The following is a 21237-nucleotide window of genomic DNA, read 5'->3' as shown; positions in this document are numbered from 1 at the left end:
AGACCAGGTCATGTAAATTCGTCTGCCCGCTTTGGGAAGGCACTGAAGGACGGCAAAGAATTCAGGTTTCAGTAGTAGGCTTGCCGGAGTTCAAATCCCACTGCGCTACATTCTAGCTACGTGATACTGAACAACTTGCTTAACTGCCTCAGTTCTTCCACTTTAATTTGGGGGAGAACAATAGCACTGGAAGGATTGTGAGGACTAAGTGTGCTAATAAAAGTAAGGGCTTAAGGGTAAAGCACGTATTTAAGCGCCCAGCCGGCATTTAAATTAGCAGAGGAGGAGGGACGCTCCTCCGGTTGGACGCTCGCAGCCCGTCGCATTTCCCGGAACGCCTGCAATCACTACAGTAACGGCTACCTACTTCCGGAAGAAGTACGGCGCGCGGCGAGGGTCAATCTCGGGCGTACACATCAGCGCGCTGATCCAGAGCCTGTGGAGGGGTCTGTCTCCGGCGCGGTCGGTCCCCGCCCGCTGCTTCCCAGGCTGCCGCGGGTGCTCTTCGCAGGGCTGCCTGCTTCTGCAGCCGAGTGGCCGCCCGGAGCCAAGTCTTCAGGCTTGGACACCGAGCTGCGACGGTGCAGCCATGGACTTCTCCAAGTTCCTGGCGGAAGACTTCGACGTGAAGGAGTGGATCAACGCGGCCTTCAGGGCTGGCCCCAAGGAGGCGGCGGCCGGGAAGGCGGACAGCCACGCAGCCACCCTGGTGATGAAGCTGCAGCTGTTCATCCAAGAGGTGAACCACGCCGTGGAGGGTGAGCGGCCTGGCAGAGCTCCCTGACGGGTCCGGGGTCCGCCGGGGTGCACGTAGTGGGCAGTAAATGTCAGCGCCTCGCATGGAGAGCGAGCGAGCCCGGGTCTGGTTCCCGCACAGTCCTCGTGGGGACATCCAGGTCTCAGCCCCGCTGTTCGTCTCTCTGCAACATTTGCAGATTTGGGATCTTGCTTTCCACTTTCGGCAATGCTGTCAAGTTACCTTTTAAAACTTACTGGAGTGAATTTTAAGAAGATGAAATAACTGGTCAACTGATTCTTAGATTTGGCAAGAAGCATATAGAAGATGTATAGGGAAGACATTGTTTTAATGGATTAGAAAAATGATCTTGTTACCTGTAGTTGATTTGCAATGTTGTGTTAATGTCTACTGTACAGTAAAGTGATTCAGTTATATATGTTATATATATATGTATTCAGTAAGCTGAAACTCCAATCCTTTGGCCACCTGATGCGAAGAGCTGATTCGTTTGAAAAGACCCTGATGCTGGGAAAGATTGAAGGCGAGAGGAGAAGGGGGCGACAGAGGATGAGATGGTTGGATGGTATCACTGACTCAATAGACATGAGTTAGAGTAAACTCCAGGAGTTGGTGATGGACAGGGAGGCCTGGCGTGCTGCTTCCATGGGGTTGCAAAGAGCTGGACACGACTGAGCGACTGAACTGACTGACTGACTGTATATACTTACATATATGCATTCTTTATCACATTCTTTTCCATTATGGTTTGTCACAGCATATTGAATATAGATCATTTCCTGTGCTGTACACCAAGTAGGAATTTGTTTATCCATTCTATACATAATAGTCTGCGTCTGCTAAGTTCAGACTCCCACTCCATCCTTCCCCCACACCCCTCTTATAGTGGATCTCTGTGTCAGTGAGGAAGATGGGCTGTCCTGATTGGAGACTTTTTTTTTTTCTTCCATTTTTGGCTGTGCTGGGTCTTTGTTGCTGCACTCGGACTTTCTCTAGTTGTAGAGAGTGGAGGGCTACTCTCTAGTTGCTGTTCGTGGTCTCATTGTGGTGTTTCTCTTGCTTTAGAGCTCAGGATCTAGGATTCATGGGCTCAGTAGTTGTGACATATGAGCTTAGTTGCTCTGCAGCATGTGGGGATTTTCCTGGACCAGGGATTGAACCAGTGTCCTGTGCATTGGCAGGTGGATTCTTAACCACTGGACCACCAGGGAAGTCCTAATGGGAGACTTTAAAGTATCAAATTAACTAACCAGAATAGTGAATTATATAAAAAAAATACACACCAGAGTTAATAATAATTTCATGTATCTACTGTGTACCTGTCAAGAAATGAGCACTGGGGGTGAAAAGTTTATCTTTCTGGAGTTTGCTGCCTTGTGGGGAAGACATGTGAACAATTTAATTACAATGAAGGGTAGATTTACTGAGAACAGAACTGGAAGCTGAGAGCTAGATGAAGGCAGCAATTGTCTCTTGCCTGGGAGGTTCATAAAGGGCTCCCTGTGTTAGGCCTTGAAGGAAGGCTTCACAGGGCAAAGATGAGGAAGACATTGTGCTTAGTCTCTCAGTTGTGTCTGACTCTTTGCGAGCCCATGGACTGTTATCACCCACCAGGCTCCTCTGTCCATGGGATTCTCCAGGGAAGAATACTGGAGTGGGTTGCCATTCCCTTCTCCAGAGGATCTTCCTGACCCAGGGATCAAAGCCAGGTCTGCATTGCAAGCAGATTCTTTACTGTATGAGCTACAGGGAAGTTCGGGGAGGATTTTAATAATAATGATATGATGGCAAATATCTGAGTCCTTAGTATATGTCAGGCACTGTTTTAAGGGCTTTGTATGTACTTCTGTAAAAAGAGCTGCTTAATACTTAGTAATCCGTGGTCTTTTTAAAACAAATTATTTTAATTACTTTATTTGGCTGCACCGGTGTTTAGTTGTGGCATGAGGGGTCTTCAGTCTTCATTAGGGCCTGTGGGATCTTTAGCTGTGGCATTCAAACTGTTTGTTGCAGCATGCAGGATCTAGTTACCCGACCAGGGATTGAACCTGGGCCCTCTGCATTGGGAGCACAGAGTCTTAGCAACTGAACCACCAGGGTATTTCCTTGGATAGCCTTACGCTATCATAGACACAGCATAAATGTCCATCAACTGGTGAGTGGATAAACAAAATATGTAATAGCACTCAGCAACATAAGGGAACAAGCTTTATCCTTGGTGAAAGAAGCAAGATGCAGAAGAGTACATAGTGCATGATTTCATGTGTCTGAAATGTCCAGAAAAGGTAAATTTGTAGAGACAGAAAGCTAATTAGTGGTTTCCCAGGGCTTGGGGTGGAAGCAGAGATTAAGTGCAAAGTGGCAGGAAGGAGTTTTTTGGCTGATGTCAATGTTCTTGTGGAGATAACACACCTTGTTAAATTTGCTAAAAATCATTGAGTTTTATATTTGAAGTGAATGAATTATATGCCAGTAAGTTATTCATCAGTAAAGCTGTTTTTAAAAAGCTTCAGCTTGTTGGGGAGGAGAGAGGCATATCATAGAAGCTCCCAGACTTAATGTCCTACAGTTCTTGGGACAGCCCTGTGCAATGAAGAAGTGTCCTGGAGAAAATGTTAATAGTGCCGCCCCCTCCCCCAGCATGATTATCTTATTTAAACATGGCAGTAATCCTTAGAGGTAGGCACAGTTATTATTCCCACTTTATAGTTGTAGAAACTGCAGCTGAAGGTAGTAACTTGCCCAGCATCGTATTGCTAATGAATGGGGAGACTGGATTTGAACCCAAGTGACTGGTTCCAGATCCCAGGCTCTTATCCATTATACTTTACTACCTCTTTGGTATTAAAGGGAGAGGGAACACTTGTAGAGGCAGGAGGGTATAAAGAGACCTACCCAGTCCAGAGAAAAGTGAGAAGTTCAAATAGAGCTTCATCAGTAGCATCAATGAATATTAGTCCTTATTATTATTATTATTATTGGAGGATTACACTTCCATGAGGGGGAATTTCCGCTGGAAATAAGGTAGAAAAGTAGATTAGGATCAGACTGTGGAAGGCCTTTCTGGCTATCCTGATTGTTTGGTTTTCATCCTATAGGCCAGGGGTTCTCAACCCCTGGGAACTATTAGGAACCAGGCCACAGGAGGTGAGCGGTGGGCAAGAGAGGGAAGTTTCATCTGTAATTTACAGCCACCTCCCGTTGCTCACTTTTACAGGAAGCTCCACTTCCTGCTCAAGGAACTCAATAAATTCAACGCTCTTGAATCATCCCAGAATCATCCCCAAACCATCCCCTGCCCCGCCCCTTTCCAGCTTCCCAGGTCCTTGGAAATTATGGTCCCTGGTGCCAAAAATGTTGGGGACCACTTCTGTAGGTAGTGAGAAGCCATAGAAGGTTTAAAGCTTTATTTTTAGGGACAATGAGACAAGGTCCCAAGTCTGTGGTGAGAAGAAGTTATTGCAGAGGTTGAAACTGGAGTTGTTGAGGATCCCTAACAGGGAGGATTGATTCATTATTCAGTCAGCAAATATTTTTTGAGCACAAGCTATTCTTCAGGGTCCAGAGATGCAGTGTTAAACAAGATCCATTCTTAGGTTGGAAACGTTGGCAGGGGCCAGATCATGCATTTACTGTCACATTAAAGAGTCTGGATTTGATTTAAAATGTGTGTAGTGGGAAGGTACTGGAGGATTTTTAAGCAGGACAATGAGATGATTTAAGTCGGCATTTAGGAGACCATTGCTCTAGTCCAGAAGAGAGGTGACCGTGGCTTCACTTGGGTTTCTGGCAGTAGAGATGGGGAGAGATGGGTAGCTTTAAGGTATTTTCAGAAGAAGAGAAAACTTGCTGATGGATTGGAATGAGGGATAAGGGGAAAAAAATCAAGAATGATGGCAGATCCTTGTTCTGAGCAACCGTGAATGGAGGTGCCAAATGTGCCACAATGCTGCGGGAATTTGTAGTGAAATTCCAAACAGCCATTGCCTAGATTCTGCAGTGAGCAGTGGCTAGTCTTGCTTTATTGCAAATCTGTCCATCCCTCTATCCATCCATCCATCTTATTTTTTGATGTATTTAAAAATAAATTGCAGATATCAGTACGCTTCGCACTTTAAACATTTCATTTAGAACCCTAAACATTATAGAGTTCAGTTCTTGTTTATAGCTCTTTTTTTTTCGCTAGATAATATTTATGTAAGGTGGAATGCTGCTAAGTCACTTCAGTTGTGTCCGACTCTGTGTGACCCCACAGATGGCAGCCCACCAGGCTCCTCTGTCCCTGGGATTCTCCAGGCAAGATTATTGGAGTGGGTTGCCATTTCCCTCTCCAATGCATGAAAGTGAAAAGTGAAAGTGAAGTCGCTCAGTTGTGCCAGACTCTTAGCGACCCCATGGACTGCAGCCTACCAGGCTCCTCCATCCATGGGATTTTCCAGGCAAGAGTATTGGAGTGGGTTGCCATTGCCTTGGAGGGACCTTATCTGATCCGTTTGATGGGTTTTGACAGGTGTGTACAGCTAATGCAGCTCACCCCCCATCAAGACGTAGAAGGTTACCATTACCTTAGGCGGTCTCCTAGTCCCACCTCTGATGGAGATTTGGCCCTTACCCTTCCAGAGGCATCCACAGGAGGTGACAGTTTTAAAATAGATTCTAGAAAGAACTAAATTTGAGGGTGCTGTGGAGAGGTGGAGGGGGAAGAAGTTCACAGGGAACCAACCAGACCTGAAGAGTGACTCTGAGGTTTAGCAGGCAAGGGGCCAGGCCAGGGCCATAACAGCCTGTTAAAAATCAGGAAGCCTCTGTGCTTTGAAGAAATCTTTGTGTGTTCTGCCTATGTTTTGTTAGTCATAAAACTTTACTTAAGGTCAGTGCTGGAGACAGAATGTTGTTTTATGGCAGAGCGGGGTGAACAGGTTCTTAAAGTGTGTTTTCTATGTTAAAGTTCCATTCAATGTACCGGTACCAGGAGCAGAAGGCTCTGAACTTCTTTGGTTGATTCCCCGGTGAATTCCTCTTTAAAGGACTAAAGGATTATGCCTTTTCCAGATAACACCTCCTGATCTGTGAGGATTTTCAGATTTTATTCTACACTTGGGATGTCTGTTAAAAAAAAAAAAAAAATACAGGTTCCTTAATCTCCTACCAGGATTCCTAAATAAGAATCTCTGGCAGGTGACCCAGGGACCTGCATTTTAACTGCATTCCGACTGTTACCAATAGTCTGTGGACTGCATTTTGAAAAAATCATGGAAGCAGACATTGGGTCCAGACACTCCTTGGCTCAGCTCTGTGAAATCTTGGGCAAGTTACTTAACCTCTCTGAGCATTAGTTTTCTCATCTGTAAGAGGCAGCTGCTAATGACTGCTGTGTATGTTAAATGATGTATGGAAAGCTTGGGGTGCAGAGCTGGCATTCACCAGTGTCAGATTCCTCCCTTCTCCTTCCTGGAAAAGAGCGTTTCACGTGAATTCCCTGCCTGTCCAGTGGTTAGGACTCTCTGCTTTCACTACTGGGGGGGGGCCTGGGTTCATCGGGGAACTAAGATCTTGTAAGCAGCATGGCACAACCAAAAAAAAAAAAAAAAAGTTGCACTTTAACTCAGTGGTGGTGGGTCAGGTTGATGGTTTATTAGGGTTTTTACCATCATCCTGGGGAAGACAGGGTCCCAGCAGAGACCAGCTCCCCCCCGTGCGCACCCCGCCCCCAACACAGGCTCAGAAAACCGCGTGGCTCATAGAGCCTTAGGGAAGATTTGCTTCCTGTTGTCTGATTTATTCATATTGTTCACTGGTGAGTGGTCTGGTGTTCACCTTTGGTTCTTGGGTTCTCACTGCAGAAACAAGTCACCAGGCCCTCCAGAACATGCCCAAAGTGCTCCGTGATGTCGAAGCCCTTAAACAGGAGGCGTCTTTTCTGAAAGAACAAATGATTCTTGTCAAGGAGGACATTAAAAAGTTTGAACAGGACACATCTCAGTCGATGCAGGTATTTTGGTTCCTAATTGTTGACTCTTGTTTTTGGAAGATGTTTACCTTCCCAGCAGGAGGCCACCCCTCAGAATTCTGCCAAACACTCAGACTACTGTTTTGTTTAGCACTTTTAGCTTATTCATCTCTTCAGCATCACTGAACGTTTAACCATGCGATCAGTGTTGTGCGGGGTACCGAGTTCCCTAAGGCAGGACCGTATCATGATACTTAGGTTTCGAGTTACTTGTGGAAGGCGGAGAAAATGGAACTGCAGCTTCCTTAGTGTCTGAGACCCTCATCTCTCTTCTAGGTGTTGGTAGAAATCGACCAGGTCAAGTCCAGAATGCAGCTTGCCGCAGAATCTCTTCAAGAAGCTGACAAATGGAGCACATTGAGTGCTGATATCGAGGAGACTTTTAAGACTCAAGTAGGTTTCTTGTTTAGCAGATGCTGTATTGTTTTGTTGTTGTTAGGCTTCCCTGGTGGCTCAGATGGTAAAGAATACGCCTGCCAAGCAGGAGACTTGGGTTCGGTCCCTGGGTTGGGAAGATCCCCTGGAGAAGGGAATGGCTACTCACTCCAGTATTCTTGCCTGGAGAATTCCATGGACAGAGGAGCCTGGTGGGCTACGGTCCACGAAGTTGCAAAGAGTCGGACAGGATTTAGCAATTGAACAGCAGCAACAAAGCTAACAGTTACATCTTGTTTTTTTCTCTTCCCAACCCTCTTGATATTCAGAACTCACTGCCCATAAGACCCAAAGCATCTAGCTGAACTCTCCCAGGCTCTTAAAAAACAGAATTTACTGTTTCTGGCCAAAGCCACTCTCCACTTGCTCCACTGCCCCTCTCTTGGGTTAACGCTTCCTTTTCTGTCCAGGTTTACCTACCTGGAAACCTAGCGGCCCTTCTCTGCCCCCTTCTCCCTGACCCTCCTCTCTTTCTCTTCTGTCGTCTGTTCTTTCTGTCCCTCTGGCGCCCCCTGGTGTGGTTTTGTCGTCATTTTGCGCCTAGACCGTTTCAGCAACCGTCCACTCGCCTCCTTGCCATCAAGGCCCTCCCCGATCCCAGGTTATCTGCCCCCCACCCCACGTGTCCAGGGCATCTTCTAAAGCACAGATTGGCATGTGGCATTTCCCTGTCCCTCACACCCCCAACCCACCCCATCTTAACCTCTACCAACTTCGCATTTTCCGTCTGATAAATTCTACGCCCCCTACAGGCCACAACCTGTCCTTCCCCACAGGGCTCTGGGTGCCTGTGTTTACAGCTGTTCCTCTGGCCACTCCCTCTGTGTGATTTCAGCCTCTGCCTGCTCCAGACTGTGAACACCCCGTTCCTTGTCATGCCTGTTCCCTGTTCCCCGCCTGAGCTGTCCCCTCTCTACTTTTCTTTATAGGACCGTAGCCTCCGCTTGTCCCTCAAGGCAGTTAAGTGTCACCTCCTTTTACATCTCTCCTTGCTGGCTCCTGGCCTCTCCAGTGAGTGGAACTCATGGTCCCCTCCCGTGTGCTCCTGTGACCCTTGAGCCAACCTCTCTTTATTTTATCTAGTGGACACCCCACACGTGATGTGGGGTCTTAGTTCCCTGACCAAGGTCAGACCCGCACCCCCTGCATTGAGAGTGTGGAGTCTTAACCACAGGACCACCAGGGAAGCCCATGAGCCATCCTCCTAAAGTGTCTCATAATCTTTCTCCCCCAAGTCATTCATTGCGCATTCAGGGCCTGCACTGTGACCTTCCTTGTCTTTTTGTCTCAACCATCTTTAAGACGGTGTCTGAGGCATCATGGGCACCTGTCGAACACTGCAATGAAATACATTTCCTTACTCTCTTCATTCTTTTTTTAAATAGAGTTTAGTTTTCTATTTATAAACATAACTTATGTGTGTCTTATAAGATTTGGAAAATTGAGAAAAATGCAAGGAATAAAACAATGATCCTGTGCCCTTAGTATTTTTTTTTTTTAATGTCTGTTAGGTATTTTTCTAGATGTTTGTAAAAATCTATACTTTTGTACTATCTTTTATGATGCATATATTGTAGGTATACGTTGGGTTGTCCAGAAAATTCATTTGGGTTTCCCCTAAGATATTATGGAATAACCCAAGTGAACTTTCTGGCCAACCCAATATATACATGTTTCTGTATATTCTAGTGTTTGTATGGCCTTTTTGTTGTTTATTTCACCTAATGATAAGTTGTAGATATTTTTCTGTGTAATTAATACTTTTCAAAACATGATTTTAAAAACTATTTAAATGTATTTGCGTACTTTTGGCCGTGCTGGGTCTTTGTTGCTGCTTGGGCTTTTCCCTAGTTGTGATGAGCAGGGGCTCCTCTCTAGTTGTGGTGCACGGGCTTCTCACTGCAGTGGCTTCTCTTGTTGCAGAGCACGGGCTCTAGGGTATCCTTGCTTCAGTAGTTGTGTCTCCTGGGCTCTAGAGCGCTGGCTCAGTAGTTGTGGTGTCTGGGCTTAGTTGCTCCATGGCAACGAAGGGATCTTCCCAGACCAGGAATCAAACTCTTGTCTCCTGCATTTTTACCACTGAGCCAGCAGGGAAGCCCTCAAACATGATTTTTAATGACTGTACAATATTTCACATGTATTTCACATTTTAATGACTATTCAATATTTCACATAGATTATGAGTGTCATAATCTATATTTTATTTGTTATCATGGAAGATTTAGGTTCCTTCCGGGTCTTTGTTATAACAACACTAAAATCACATTAATCAATTTTAATACATTAATATTTCTTTGTCCCTCTGATTTTTTCCTTAGATTTCTAGGACAGAAAATGCCAAGTTCTAAGGATGTAAATATTTGTAAGGCTTTTGATACATATTGCTAATTTTCCCCCCAGAAAAAATATAAATTTAGAAAAACTTTTTCTTTGCACCCTTCCCAAAGATAGCTGTTGTAATTTTTCAGAAGTTTTTCCAGTTTGTTAGGAGGAAATGGCACTTCTTTGTTTTAATTTGCTTTTGTTTGAAGACTAGTAATACTGAACATGAAGTGTTGATGAGCCATGTTCTCTTCATTGGAGTGTCTTAACATAAATATCCTCTCTTCTGGTCTTCTTATAGGACATAGCTGTGATTTCAGCCAAGCTCACAGGTATGCAGAACAGCCTAATGATGCTCGTTGATACACCAGACTACTCAGAAAAATGTGTACACTTGGAGGCGTTGAAGAACCGGCTGGAGGCCTTGGCCAGCCCCCAGATCGTAGCAGCATTCACATCTCAGTCTATAGGTGAGTGCTGGCTGCTTCCTGTCTCTCTGTACGCCTCTTTATTTTTTTATTTTTTTTTAAATTTTATTTTATTTTTAAACTTTACATAATTGTATTAGTTTTGCCAAATATCAAAATGAATCCATTGTACACCTCTTTAAACAGATAAGGCTTTCCACGTCTTCAGTCTTGAGAATGTCTTAATTTTGATTAAGTTACGTAGACTGGAAGTCAGTCTGTAGCTTTATGGTGGTTGCCTTTTCTTCAACATTCTATATGAACTTTTTCAAAATACAGACAGCTTGTAGTAACCCACCAGGGAACATATCATCTAGACCCTAGTATTAGCATTTACCACTTTGCTTTATCACATATCTGTTCACCTCTCTATCCATCCATCTTATTTTTATCATGCAAGTCAAAGTAAGTTGCAGACATCAGTACACTTCACTCCTAAACGCTAGGAGTTCAGTGTTAGTTTAGGATCCTTTCTTTTTTTGAGGTAAAATTTACATTTAGTGTTAGTTGCTCAGTCATGTCTGGCTCTTTGTGACCCCATGGTCTGTACCCCACCAGGCTCCTCTGTCCACGGAGTTCTCCAGGCAAGAATACTGGAGTGAGTAGCCATTCCCTTCTCCAGGGGATCTTCCTGACCCAGGGATTGAACCTGGGTCTCTTACATTGCAGGTGGATTCCTTACCACCTGAGCCACCGGGGAAACCATTTAGAAAAATGTACAAATCTTAAGCCATTTAGAAAAATGTACAGATCTTGAGTTTTGAGCCTGATCAAGACCATTATAATGCTGTTATTTTCCAGTGATTTTTTTCAACACATAGCTCTCTCTTTACCTAGCTCTCCCTCTCCATTTCATCCACAAAACTATTGGTTAAACAGGAAGCAGCAGCAGCAGTAAAGCTGCTTTCTTACCTTGTCGTCGTTGTTGTTGTTCAGTCTCCCAGTTGTGTTCGACTCTTTGCGACCCCATGGACCACAGTATGCCAGACCTCCCTGTCCCTCACCATCTCCTAGAGCTTGCCCAAGTTCATGTTCATTGCATCGGTGATTCCGTCCTGCCATCTCATCCTCTGATGCCCTGTCCTGCCCTTGATCTTTCTCAGCTTCAGGGACTTTTCCCATGAGTCGTCTGTTCACATCGGATGACCAAAATACTGGAGTTTCACCTTCAGCATCGGTCCTTCCAGTGAATGTTCAGGGTTGATCTCCCTTAAGATTGACTGGTTTGACCTCCTTGCTGTCCAGGGGACTTGCAGGATTCTCCTCCAGCACCACCAGTTCGAAGGCATCAGTTCTTTGGTGTTCTGCCTTCTTTGCAGCCCAGCTCTTACAGCTGTACATGATCACTGGGAAGACCATAGCTTTGACTATATGACCTTTGTTGGCGAGTAATGTCTCTGCTTTTCAACACACTCTCTAGGTTTGTCATAGCTTTCCTGCCAAGAAGCATTTGTCTTCTGATTTTATGGCTAAAGTCACTGTTTGCAGTGATTTTAGAGCCCAAGAAGAGGAAATCTGTCACTACTTCCACCTTTTCCCCTTCTATTTACCATGTAGTAATGGGGTTGGATGCCATGATCTTAGTTTTTTCACTATTTAGTCTTAAGCCGGCTCTTTCACTCTCTTTCTATACCCTCATCAAGAGGTTCTTTAGTTTCCTCTTTGCTTTCTGCTATTATAGTAGTATCATCTGCCTGTCTGAAGTTGTTGATATTTCTCCTGCCTATCCTGATTCCAGCTTTGTAACTCATCCAGCTGGGCATTTCTCATGATGTGCTCAGCATATAGGTTAAATAAACAGGGTGACAGCACACAGCCCTGTCATACTCCTTTCTCAGTCTTGAACCACAGGGTTCCACTGTTCTTACCTGAGCATCTGTGTATTGATATATTGGCAGAATGTAGTCTGTATGCACTGCCCTGCTTCGTGCACTCTTGGTCACACATCACGCACGCCCTTCTGCTCTGGGGTTCATGGTCTCCTAAACCTGTTCTGTTGAAGGTCACCAACAACCATGTCATCACCAAACCTGAAAGCCTATTACCATTTTATACTTCTCTGTTTCTCCTTGTCAACAACACTTAATGATGTTTTTTACTCCCTCCTGCTCTGAAAATGCTTTCTTCTTTTGACTCCTGAGATGTAGCACCAGTTTCATGTATGTGAAGTCTCTCAGTTGTGTCCAACTCTTTGCGACCCCATGGACTGTAGCTTGCCAGGCTCCTCCATCCATGGGATTTTCCAGGCAAGAATACTGGAGTGGGTTGCCATTTCCTTCTCCAGGGCATCTTCCCCACCCAGGGATCAAACCTTGGTCTCCTGCAGTGCAGGTAGACTCTTTACCATCTGAGCCACCAGGGAAGTTTTATGTATATGATGGTACATTTTCAATGATGAAATGAAACCATAAAAAGTTCTGAGAGAGAGATATATATATATATATATATATATATATATATATATATATATATATATTTAAGACTTATTTATTTATTTTTGGCTGCACTGGGTCATCACTGCTGCATGTGGGCTTTCTCTAGTTGTGGTGAGTGGGGTCTACACTTCACTGCACTGTGCAGGCTTCTCGTTGCAGTGGCTTCTCTTGTTGCAAACGCAGGCTCTAGGCACTAAGGCTCAGTAATTGTGGCCTATGGACTTAGTTGCCCAGTGGCATGTGGAATCTTCCTGGAACAGGGATTGAACAAGTGTCCCCTGCATTGACAGGATAATTCTTAACTACTGGACCACCAGGGAAGTTCAAAATGTGCTCTCTTTTAAAAAAAATATTTTTTTAAAAATTTCAAATTTAAATCCAAGGTCATGAGGCTTTCCCCCTATATATATATATATATATATTTTTTTTTTTTTTTCTAAGAGTTTTATAGTTTTAGCTCTTACATTTAGGTCTTTGATACATTATAAGTTAATTTTTATATATGGTACAAGGTAAGCGTCCAATTTCTTTCTTTTGCATGTGGACATCCTGTTTTCTGAGCATCGTTGTTTCTGAGTGTAAAAGGACTCTCCTTTCCCCCAGTGAATGATCATGACTTCTTTGTTGAAAATCTTTTGACCATGTGTGTGAAGGTTTATTTCTGGGCTCTCTATTCTCTGTATATACAGAGGCATATCTTTGTCCTTATGCCAGTACCACATTGCTTTGATTATTATAGCTTTGTGTTAACTTTTGAAATCATGAATTGTGAACCCACCAATGTTATCCTTGTTTTTCAAGATTGTTTTGGCTTTTTGGAGGTCCCTTGAAATTCCATATGAATTTTAGGGTGGATTTTTCTGTTTTTCCAGAGAACACCTTTGAACACCATTTTGGAAGGGATAACTTTGAATCTGTAGGTGGTTTGGGTAGTATTATCATCTTTTTAAAAAATTTTATTTTTTAGCCTCTAATTAAAATAAATAAATCTAAATTTTAAAAAATTTTATTTATTTTTTAATTGGTGGAAAATTGCTTTACAATTTTGTGTTGGTTTCTGCTGTACAACACCACGAATCAGTCATAATTTTATATATATATATATATCTCCCTACCTCCTCTCCCCCCATCCTGCTCTCTAGGTTATCACAGAGCACTAGGCTGGGCTTCCTGTGCTATTTAGCAACTTCCCACTAACCATCTATTTCACACATGATAGTGGATATGTGTTAATGCTGCTTTCTCCATGCATCTCACCCTCACCTTCTCCTGCTGGAAATCTTCTAATTCATGAGCGCAGTACACCTTTTCATTTATTTATATCTTTTAAAATTTCTTTCAGTGGTGTTTTTTGACTTTCAGTATACAGGATTGTTCTTTGTTACTGTATAGAAATGCAGGTGAGTTTTGGTGTGTTGATTTTGTATCCTGTTGCATTAACTTAGAAGTTCTAAGTTTGTGTGTGTGTGTGTGGAATCTTTAGCACTTTCTGTATATGAGATCATATTATCTGCAAACAAAGATATTTTTACTTCTTCCTTTCCTTTTGAATGCTTTTTATATCTTCGTCTTACATAATTGTTCTGACTGTAACTTCTAGTACTGAATTGAAGTTGCAAAAGTGGGCATCCTTGTCTCATTCCTGATCTCAGAGGAAAAGTTTGAAATGGTCTTTCATATCAAGTATTATGTTAGTTGGGGGCTTTTCATATATGACCTTTATTATGTTGAGGTTGTTTGCTTCTATTCCTAGTTTTTCGAGTGTTTTTAATTCTGAAAAAGTCTTAAATTTTATCACATGGCTGTTTTGCATCAGTTGAGATGATCATGTGAACATTTCCCCTTTGTTAGTGTGGTGTATTACATTTATTGATTTTCATGTGTTGAGCCTTCTTTGCATCCCGGAGTAAATCCCACTTGGTCAAGGGATATGATCCTTTTAATATGCTGTTGAATTCGGCTTGCTGGTATTTTGTTGATGATTTTTGCGTCTATATTTATCAGGGATATTGATTTGTAGGTTTCTTTTCTTGCAATGTCTTTGTCTGGCTTTGGTATTAAGGTAATGCTGACCTCATAGAATAGGCTAGGAAGTCTTCAGTGCTCTTCAGTTTGGGGGAGAGTTTGAGAAGTATTAGTATTAATTAAAAAAAATTTTTTTTTCTTTTTGTGCTGGGTCTTTGTTGCTGCACGTGGGCTTTCTCTAGTGGTGGCGTGGGCTTTCTCATTGAGGTGGCTTCTCTCGTTGCAGAGCATGGGCTCCAGATCATGTGGGCTTCAGTAGTGTGGCCCTGGGTTTAGTTGCCCTGAGGCATGAGGAATCTTCCTGGACCGGAGATTGAACTTGTCTCTCCTGCATTCGCAAGTGAATTCTTAATCACTGGGCCATCAGGGAAGTCCAAGTATTAATTCTTAATTAATCAATGAAGCCATCTGATATACTTTACTTTGCTGAGAAGTTTTTGATTACAGATTCAGTAACTAGTTTTATGTCTATGCAGAGTTTCTGTTTCTTCATGATTTAGTCTTGGTACACTGAGTATTTCTAACAACTTGTTCATTTTACCTAGTTTATCCAATTTGTTAGCATATAATTATCCATAGTACTTTCTTATAATTCTGTTACCTTTAGTAAAATTGGTAGTGTTGTCCTCTCTTTCATTTCTGATTTGATTTGAGTCCTCTTCCTTTACCTTAGTGAACCTAAGTAAAGGTATGTCAATTTTGTTCACTTTTTCAAAGACTTTTTCAACCCTTCATTTTGTTGATTTTAATGTTTTGTTTCTGATATTCTCTGTTTTACTTATTTTTGCTCTCTGTTATTTCTTCCCTTTTACTAACTTTGGGTTTAGCTTCCCCCGCCCCCTAGTGTTGTAAGACGTAGAGTTTAGGTTGTTGATTTGAGATCTCTCTTCTTTTTTATTTTTTTATTTTTTTTTTCTCTTCTTTTTTAAAGTAAGCATGTACAGCTACAAATTAGCTCTTAGGATTGCTTTTGTGGCATCTTGTAAGTTTTGGTCTGCTAGGTTTTTGTTTTCATTTGTCATTTTTAAATTTCTCTTGTGGTATCATTTTGACTCATTTGTTGTTTTGGAGTCCACATTATTTGTGAATTTTTCAGTTTTCTTCTTTTAGTTGATTTCCAGTTTTATTCCATTGTGATCGGAAAAGATACTATATGATTTATATGACTGTAGTCTTTAGAAATTTATTAAGACTTGTTTCGTGGCCTGTGATATGGTCTATCCCGGAGAGTGTTTTATGAGTACTTCAGAATGAGTATTCTGCCATTGTTGGATGGAGTGTTCTGTATTGTTTCTTAGGGCTAATTGGCCTGTGATGTTTATTTAAGTCCCTGCTTCTTTATTATTGTCTCTCTGGTTGTCTTGATGTGCTTTCTGAATGCACCTTCTGCAAGCTCTGTTCCTTTTCTTTTTTTTACCCCCTGTGGTACTTTTGCAAAGGTCACATGGTAGAATTTTTTGTTTGCATTTATTTCTATTTATTCATATTTGTATGTGGGTGCTTTTTTTCTGGGTCCACTGTTTACTGAAAAATAATGAGCATGGGATTTCCATGGAGACCCCTCCTTGTTTTGCTGTTGTTTGGTCGCTTAGTTGTGTCCAACTCTTTGCAACCCTATGGACTACAGTACAGGCTTCCCTGTCCTTCACTGTCTCCCAGAGTTTGTTTAAACTCATGTGCATTGAGTCAGTGATGCCATCCAACCATCTCATCCTCTGTCACACCCTTCTCCTCCTGCCCTCAGTCTTTCCCAGCATCAGGGTCTTTTCCAGTGAGTCAGCTGTTTGCATCACGTGGCCAAAGTATTGGAGCTTCAGCTTCAGTATCAGTCCTTCCAATGAATATTCAGGGTTAATTTCCTTTGGGATTGAGTAGTTTGATCTCAAAGTCCAAGTGACTCTCAAGAGTATTTTAGGGCACCACAGTTCAAAAGCATCAATTCTTTGGCATTCAGCCTTCTTTATGGTCCAACTCTCACATCTGTCCATGATTACTGGAAAAACCATAGGTTTGACTAGGTGGACCTTTGTTGGCAAAGTGATGTCTCTGCTTTTTAATACACTGTCTAGGTTTGTCATAGCTTTTCTTCCAAGGATCAAGCCTCCTTGTTTACCTGGACTTAATTGAAAGCTTTCCTCTTGGCCTTGATTTAAAGGTTACATTCTCTGATGTGCTCTTCAGTTGCCCAAAGAGAATGGATTCAGGACTTTTCTCCAGCCTCTTAATTCCATGTCTTCCCCATTTGTCAATTCTTTATTTTGCATTTTCTCTTCACTAGCATGATTCCAGGACTAGAGCTGGACCTTTGGAAAATCACCGTCTGGCAGTTTTCAGATCAGATCAGATCAGTCGCTCAGTCATGTCCGACTCTTTGCGACCCCATGAATCGCAGCACGCCATGCCTCCCTGTCCATCACCAACTACTGGAGTTCACTCAGACTCATGTCCATTGAGTCGGTGATGCCATCCAGCCATCTCATCCTCTGTCATTCCCTTCTCCTCCTGCCCCCAATCCCTCCCAGCGTCAGAGTCTTTTCCAATGAGTCCACTCTTCGCATGAGGTGGCCAAAGTACTGGAGTTTCAGCTTTAGCATCATTCCTTCCAAAGAAATCCCAGGGCTGATCTCCTTTAGAACGGACTGGTTGGATCTCCTTGCAGTCCAAGGGACTCTCAAGAGTCTTCTCCAACACCACAGTTCAAAAGCATCAATTCTTCGGCGCTTGGCCTTCTTCACAGTCCAACTCTCACATCTATACATGACCACTGGAAAAACCATAGCCTTGACTAGACGAACCTTTGTTGGCAAAGTAATGTCTCTGCTTTTGAATATGCTGTCTAGGTTGATCATGACTTTCCTTCCAAGGAGTAAGCGTCTTTTAATTTCATGGCTGCAGTCACCATCTGCAGTGATTTTGGAGCCCAGAAAAATAAAGTCTAACACTGTTTGCACTGTTTCCCCATCTATTTCCCATGAAGTGATGGGACCGGATGCCATGATCTTCGTGTTCTGAATGTTGAGCTTTAAGCCAACTTTTTCACTCTCCACTTTCACCTTCATCAAGAGGCTTTTGAGTTCCTCTTCACTTTCTGCCATAAGGGTGGTGTCATCTGCATATCTGAGGTTATTGATGTTTCTCCCGGCAATCTTGATTCCAGCTTGTGCTTCTTCCAGCCCAGCATTTCTCATGATGTACTCTGCATATAAGTTAAATAAACAGGGTGACAATATACAGCCTTGATGTACTCCTTTTCCTATTTGGAACCAGTCTGTTGTTCCCTGTCCAGTTCTAACTGTTGCTTCCTGACTTGCATACAAATTTCTCAAGAGGCAGGTCAGGTGGTCTGGTATTCCCATCTCTTTCAGAATTTTCCACAATTTGTTGTGATCCACACAGTCAAAGGCTTTGGCGTAGTCAATAAAGCAGAAATAGATGTTTTTCTGGAACTCTCTTGCTTTTTCCATGATCCAGCGGATGTTTGCAATTTGATCTCTGGTTCCTCTGCCTTTTCTAAAACCAGCTTGAACATCAGGAAGTTCACGGTTCACATATTGCTGAAGCCTGGCTTGGAGAATTTTAAGCATTACTTTACTAGCGTGTGAGATGAGTGCAATTGTGCTGTAGTTTGAGCATTCTTTGGCGTTGCCTTTCTTTGGAATTGGAATGAAAACTGACCTTTTCCAGTCCTATGGCCACTGCAGTTTTACTACTCATGTTTTCTAGTGAATTTGTTGCAGCTGTAGACCATGGAGCTCACTTGTGTGGTTGGGGTATGCATCCATTTGATAGGAGATTAGAGAAGTAGGAGTGGGGACTGGGGGTCCATGAATTTTAAGTTTTTTCCCTTTCCTTCTGTGTGAATTGGCTACTTGGTGCTGGAATCAGGTTTGAAGAATGCCCTGTGGGTCAGGATCGTAGGCTTTCGTTTTGGAGTAAGCTGTATTTGACAGCTTTCATTCACAAATTTGAATCAGGCTTGATTCTAGATTCTGCTCTTTGTAGGCAGGATGCTGATTCAGAAGGGGGAAATGGGTCCTGCGGCTGTCCCACTGCCGAGCTGGGGTGGAAGCAGACCCTCCCCTGCTTGCCCAGGCCTCCTTGGCCCCTGGTGCTCCATGCTAATGTCCAGTTTCTTCCAGCATACCCACTCGTTGGCCAAAATGATTGCATATCTGATGGGTATTCTCTGAAGTGTGTAGTATGAATGTTTTCCTGGCATCAACACAGATGGATGAAACTGTGTTTTTCTTTGGTGGTTAATTTTGGTGAGCATCGGGAAAGGTTTTTTCCTGCCACAAAAGTAATATTCTCTTTAATCATTTATCTTTCCAAGAAGGCTAAGGTGCTTCTTTATCTAACAGTTTTTAAAGGGAAATCTGATAAATTAGTACATTCCTGACACAATACCCACAATCTTCAAGTATACATGCCTCATTCATTTTATAAACTAGTGGATTCAGTTCATAAATTGAAGCAGCTTTTTGGAGCCTAATTTTACATATGGCAGGAATATTCACTTATCTAAGTGATCTTATGAAAATAATAAGCATTTAAAAAGCACGTAGTCATTTTTAAACTCATGGAGTCCTGCCCATTACAATGAGAACTGCTGGCTGGTCTCTGGAGTTTAGCTGAGTTATATCCACGGTGGTTACTGTTACAGCTTTTCCTTCTCAGCAGCTTATTGGACGTACCAGAGATGGAGCAAAACAGAACAGGTATAAAGAGGTTTTGCACCTGTTAGCTCACGGTTTTTTTTTTTTTTTTTTTTTTTTTTCTCCAATTTTATTTTATTTTTAAACTTTACATAATTGTATTAGTTTTGCCAAATATCAAAATGAATCCGCCACAGGTATACATGTGTTCCCCATCCCGAACCCTCCTCCCTCCTCCCTCCCCATACCATCCCTCTGGGCCGTCCCAGTGCACCAGCCCCAAGCATCCAGCATCATGCATCGAGCTCACGGTTTTTTTCCCCATTCTTTTTTTTAAATTTTATTCTAAGGCTGTGGCATCTGTGTTTTGACCAGAAGGGGGCAGATAGGAGCCAGAGATGCTGCGTGCATGGGAGGCTGCTGAAACTGTATCTCTGTTTTTTCATCAGTAGACCTGGAACCAAGTGCTGTGTTTAGCACTTCCTCTGCCCTTAGGCAAAAATATAAGAAAGTACTTGATATTAGACCCATAGAGTCCATTGCTATCTGTTGAATGCTGGTGTTTACCAGATAATTTTCTTATTCCTCAAACCATTAAATATATGAATTTATAGAAGTTTAGTTTGTTTGCTTATTTCCCATCTGATATAATCAGAGTAGGAATTTTCAAAGGGATTACTAACTTGTAAATAGTGTTTAAAATATTAATTACGTGAGGAATGGCAGGGAATACAAAAATGAAAAGATTGCTGTCCTTCAAGGACTTTATACCTTGGTTGAGGGTGAGGCTGGAAGAAAACAAGTACACAGATAATTTTATTATGGAATGGAATGTGAAAACTGCCTTAGGCCTCCCCAGGATGAAGGAAAATCAAGGAAGCTTTTATGAAAGAGCTAGTATATGCGCAGAACCTTGAAAGAGATGAATTAAAAATAATTTGAATTGCTTCTGATTATAAAATAATACATATGCAAGTTATTAAACTTTGAAAAAAACAGAGAAAAGTATAAAAAAGAAAATGATATACCAGTAAACTCACCACACAGAGATGACTGCTAGTATTTTTTTTTTTTAATTAAAAAAGTTTTTTTTAATTAATTTATTTTTTGGCTGTGCCCTGTGGCATGTGGGATCTTAGTTCCCTGACCAGGGATCAAACTCTCGCCTCCTGCAGTGGAAGCACAGAGTCTTAACCACTGGACCACCAGGGAATTCCCTTTATTATTATTACTTTAAAAATTTTTGACCGTTAGTATTTTTTCCAGTTTTTTTTCTTTGTCTGTATATATCTTTTAAGGAAAGTACATACATTGAGTATAGGCAATTCTGTATTTTTTTTGCTCCCTTTAGCAATATAGCATGAGCATTTTCTCAGGGATATAGGGATTTGATAGGTGAGGAAAAGCATTTAGGGCAGAAAGAATAATGTATATTTGGATGGTATAGAAAGAAGAAAATTCAGGGTCTGTTTTGGGAATAACAATTAAACCCATTTTAGTGGAATGAACATTGGGAAATGGTCAAAGGTGAGGCTGGAAAGGAAGGTGGGGACAGCATAGTTTGCCTTGAACAAATTAAGGAGTTTCTATTGAGGGAATGATTTCATTGCTGCTGACAATTTATTAGTCTGCTGAGGAATGTGGCAAGAATGGAAGGACTATAGACTTTGGAGATGGGCAGACCTAGTTTCAAATCTTTGGGCTGCTGCATATTAGCAGAAACCTCCACTTCCTGCTCAGTGAAATGAGCGTAGAATACGCACTATGTTCTTGGGAGGATTAAACAATACAGGTGTGCAGCTCCTGATCAGAGGAGGCCTCCAGGGAATATTGCTTCCTCTTTCTCTGGAACCTCTCATTCAAGACTTGTAGCCCTTATAGCAACTTAAAGGAAATAAATAATTCCTAAGAGGCCAGTAAAGAACTCCTGAACACTCTCTTAGAATGAGAGCTGCATCATTTCCAAAAAGCCGTGCAGCTCAGCAGATTTAACTAAACTGTCAATACAGTTTGGAAGCCCAGACCCACACATGAGTTAGTTGGGTTTTTTCCTTGAATTTGGGCTTCCCTGGTGGCTCGGACAGTAAAGAATGTGCCTGCAATGCCAGAAACCTGGCTTCGACCCCTGGGT

The 21237-nt window shown here is 42.4% G+C and overlaps 1 protein-coding gene across 1 annotated transcript in view; it reads left to right on the top strand.

Annotated features, from left to right (window-relative positions):
- Positions 1-384: 384 nt before the first annotated feature.
- COG7 (component of oligomeric golgi complex 7) overlaps positions 385-21237 on the top strand; it is a 90471-nt gene continuing 69618 nt past the window's right edge. Inside the window, exons 1-4 of the mRNA XM_070779797.1 lie at positions 385-758; positions 6601-6749; positions 7044-7160; positions 9826-9994. Coding sequence (XP_070635898.1) covers positions 590-758; positions 6601-6749; positions 7044-7160; positions 9826-9994 — 604 coding nt within the window. The 5' untranslated portion in view covers positions 385-589. The remainder of the gene's footprint in view (positions 759-6600; positions 6750-7043; positions 7161-9825; positions 9995-21237) is intronic.

This window comes from Bos indicus, chromosome 25 (genome assembly GCF_029378745.1).
Source record: "Bos indicus isolate NIAB-ARS_2022 breed Sahiwal x Tharparkar chromosome 25, NIAB-ARS_B.indTharparkar_mat_pri_1.0, whole genome shotgun sequence".
Lineage (NCBI taxonomy): Eukaryota > Metazoa > Chordata > Mammalia > Artiodactyla > Bovidae > Bos > Bos indicus.
This window is presented reverse-complemented; position numbering and strand designations above follow the sequence as displayed.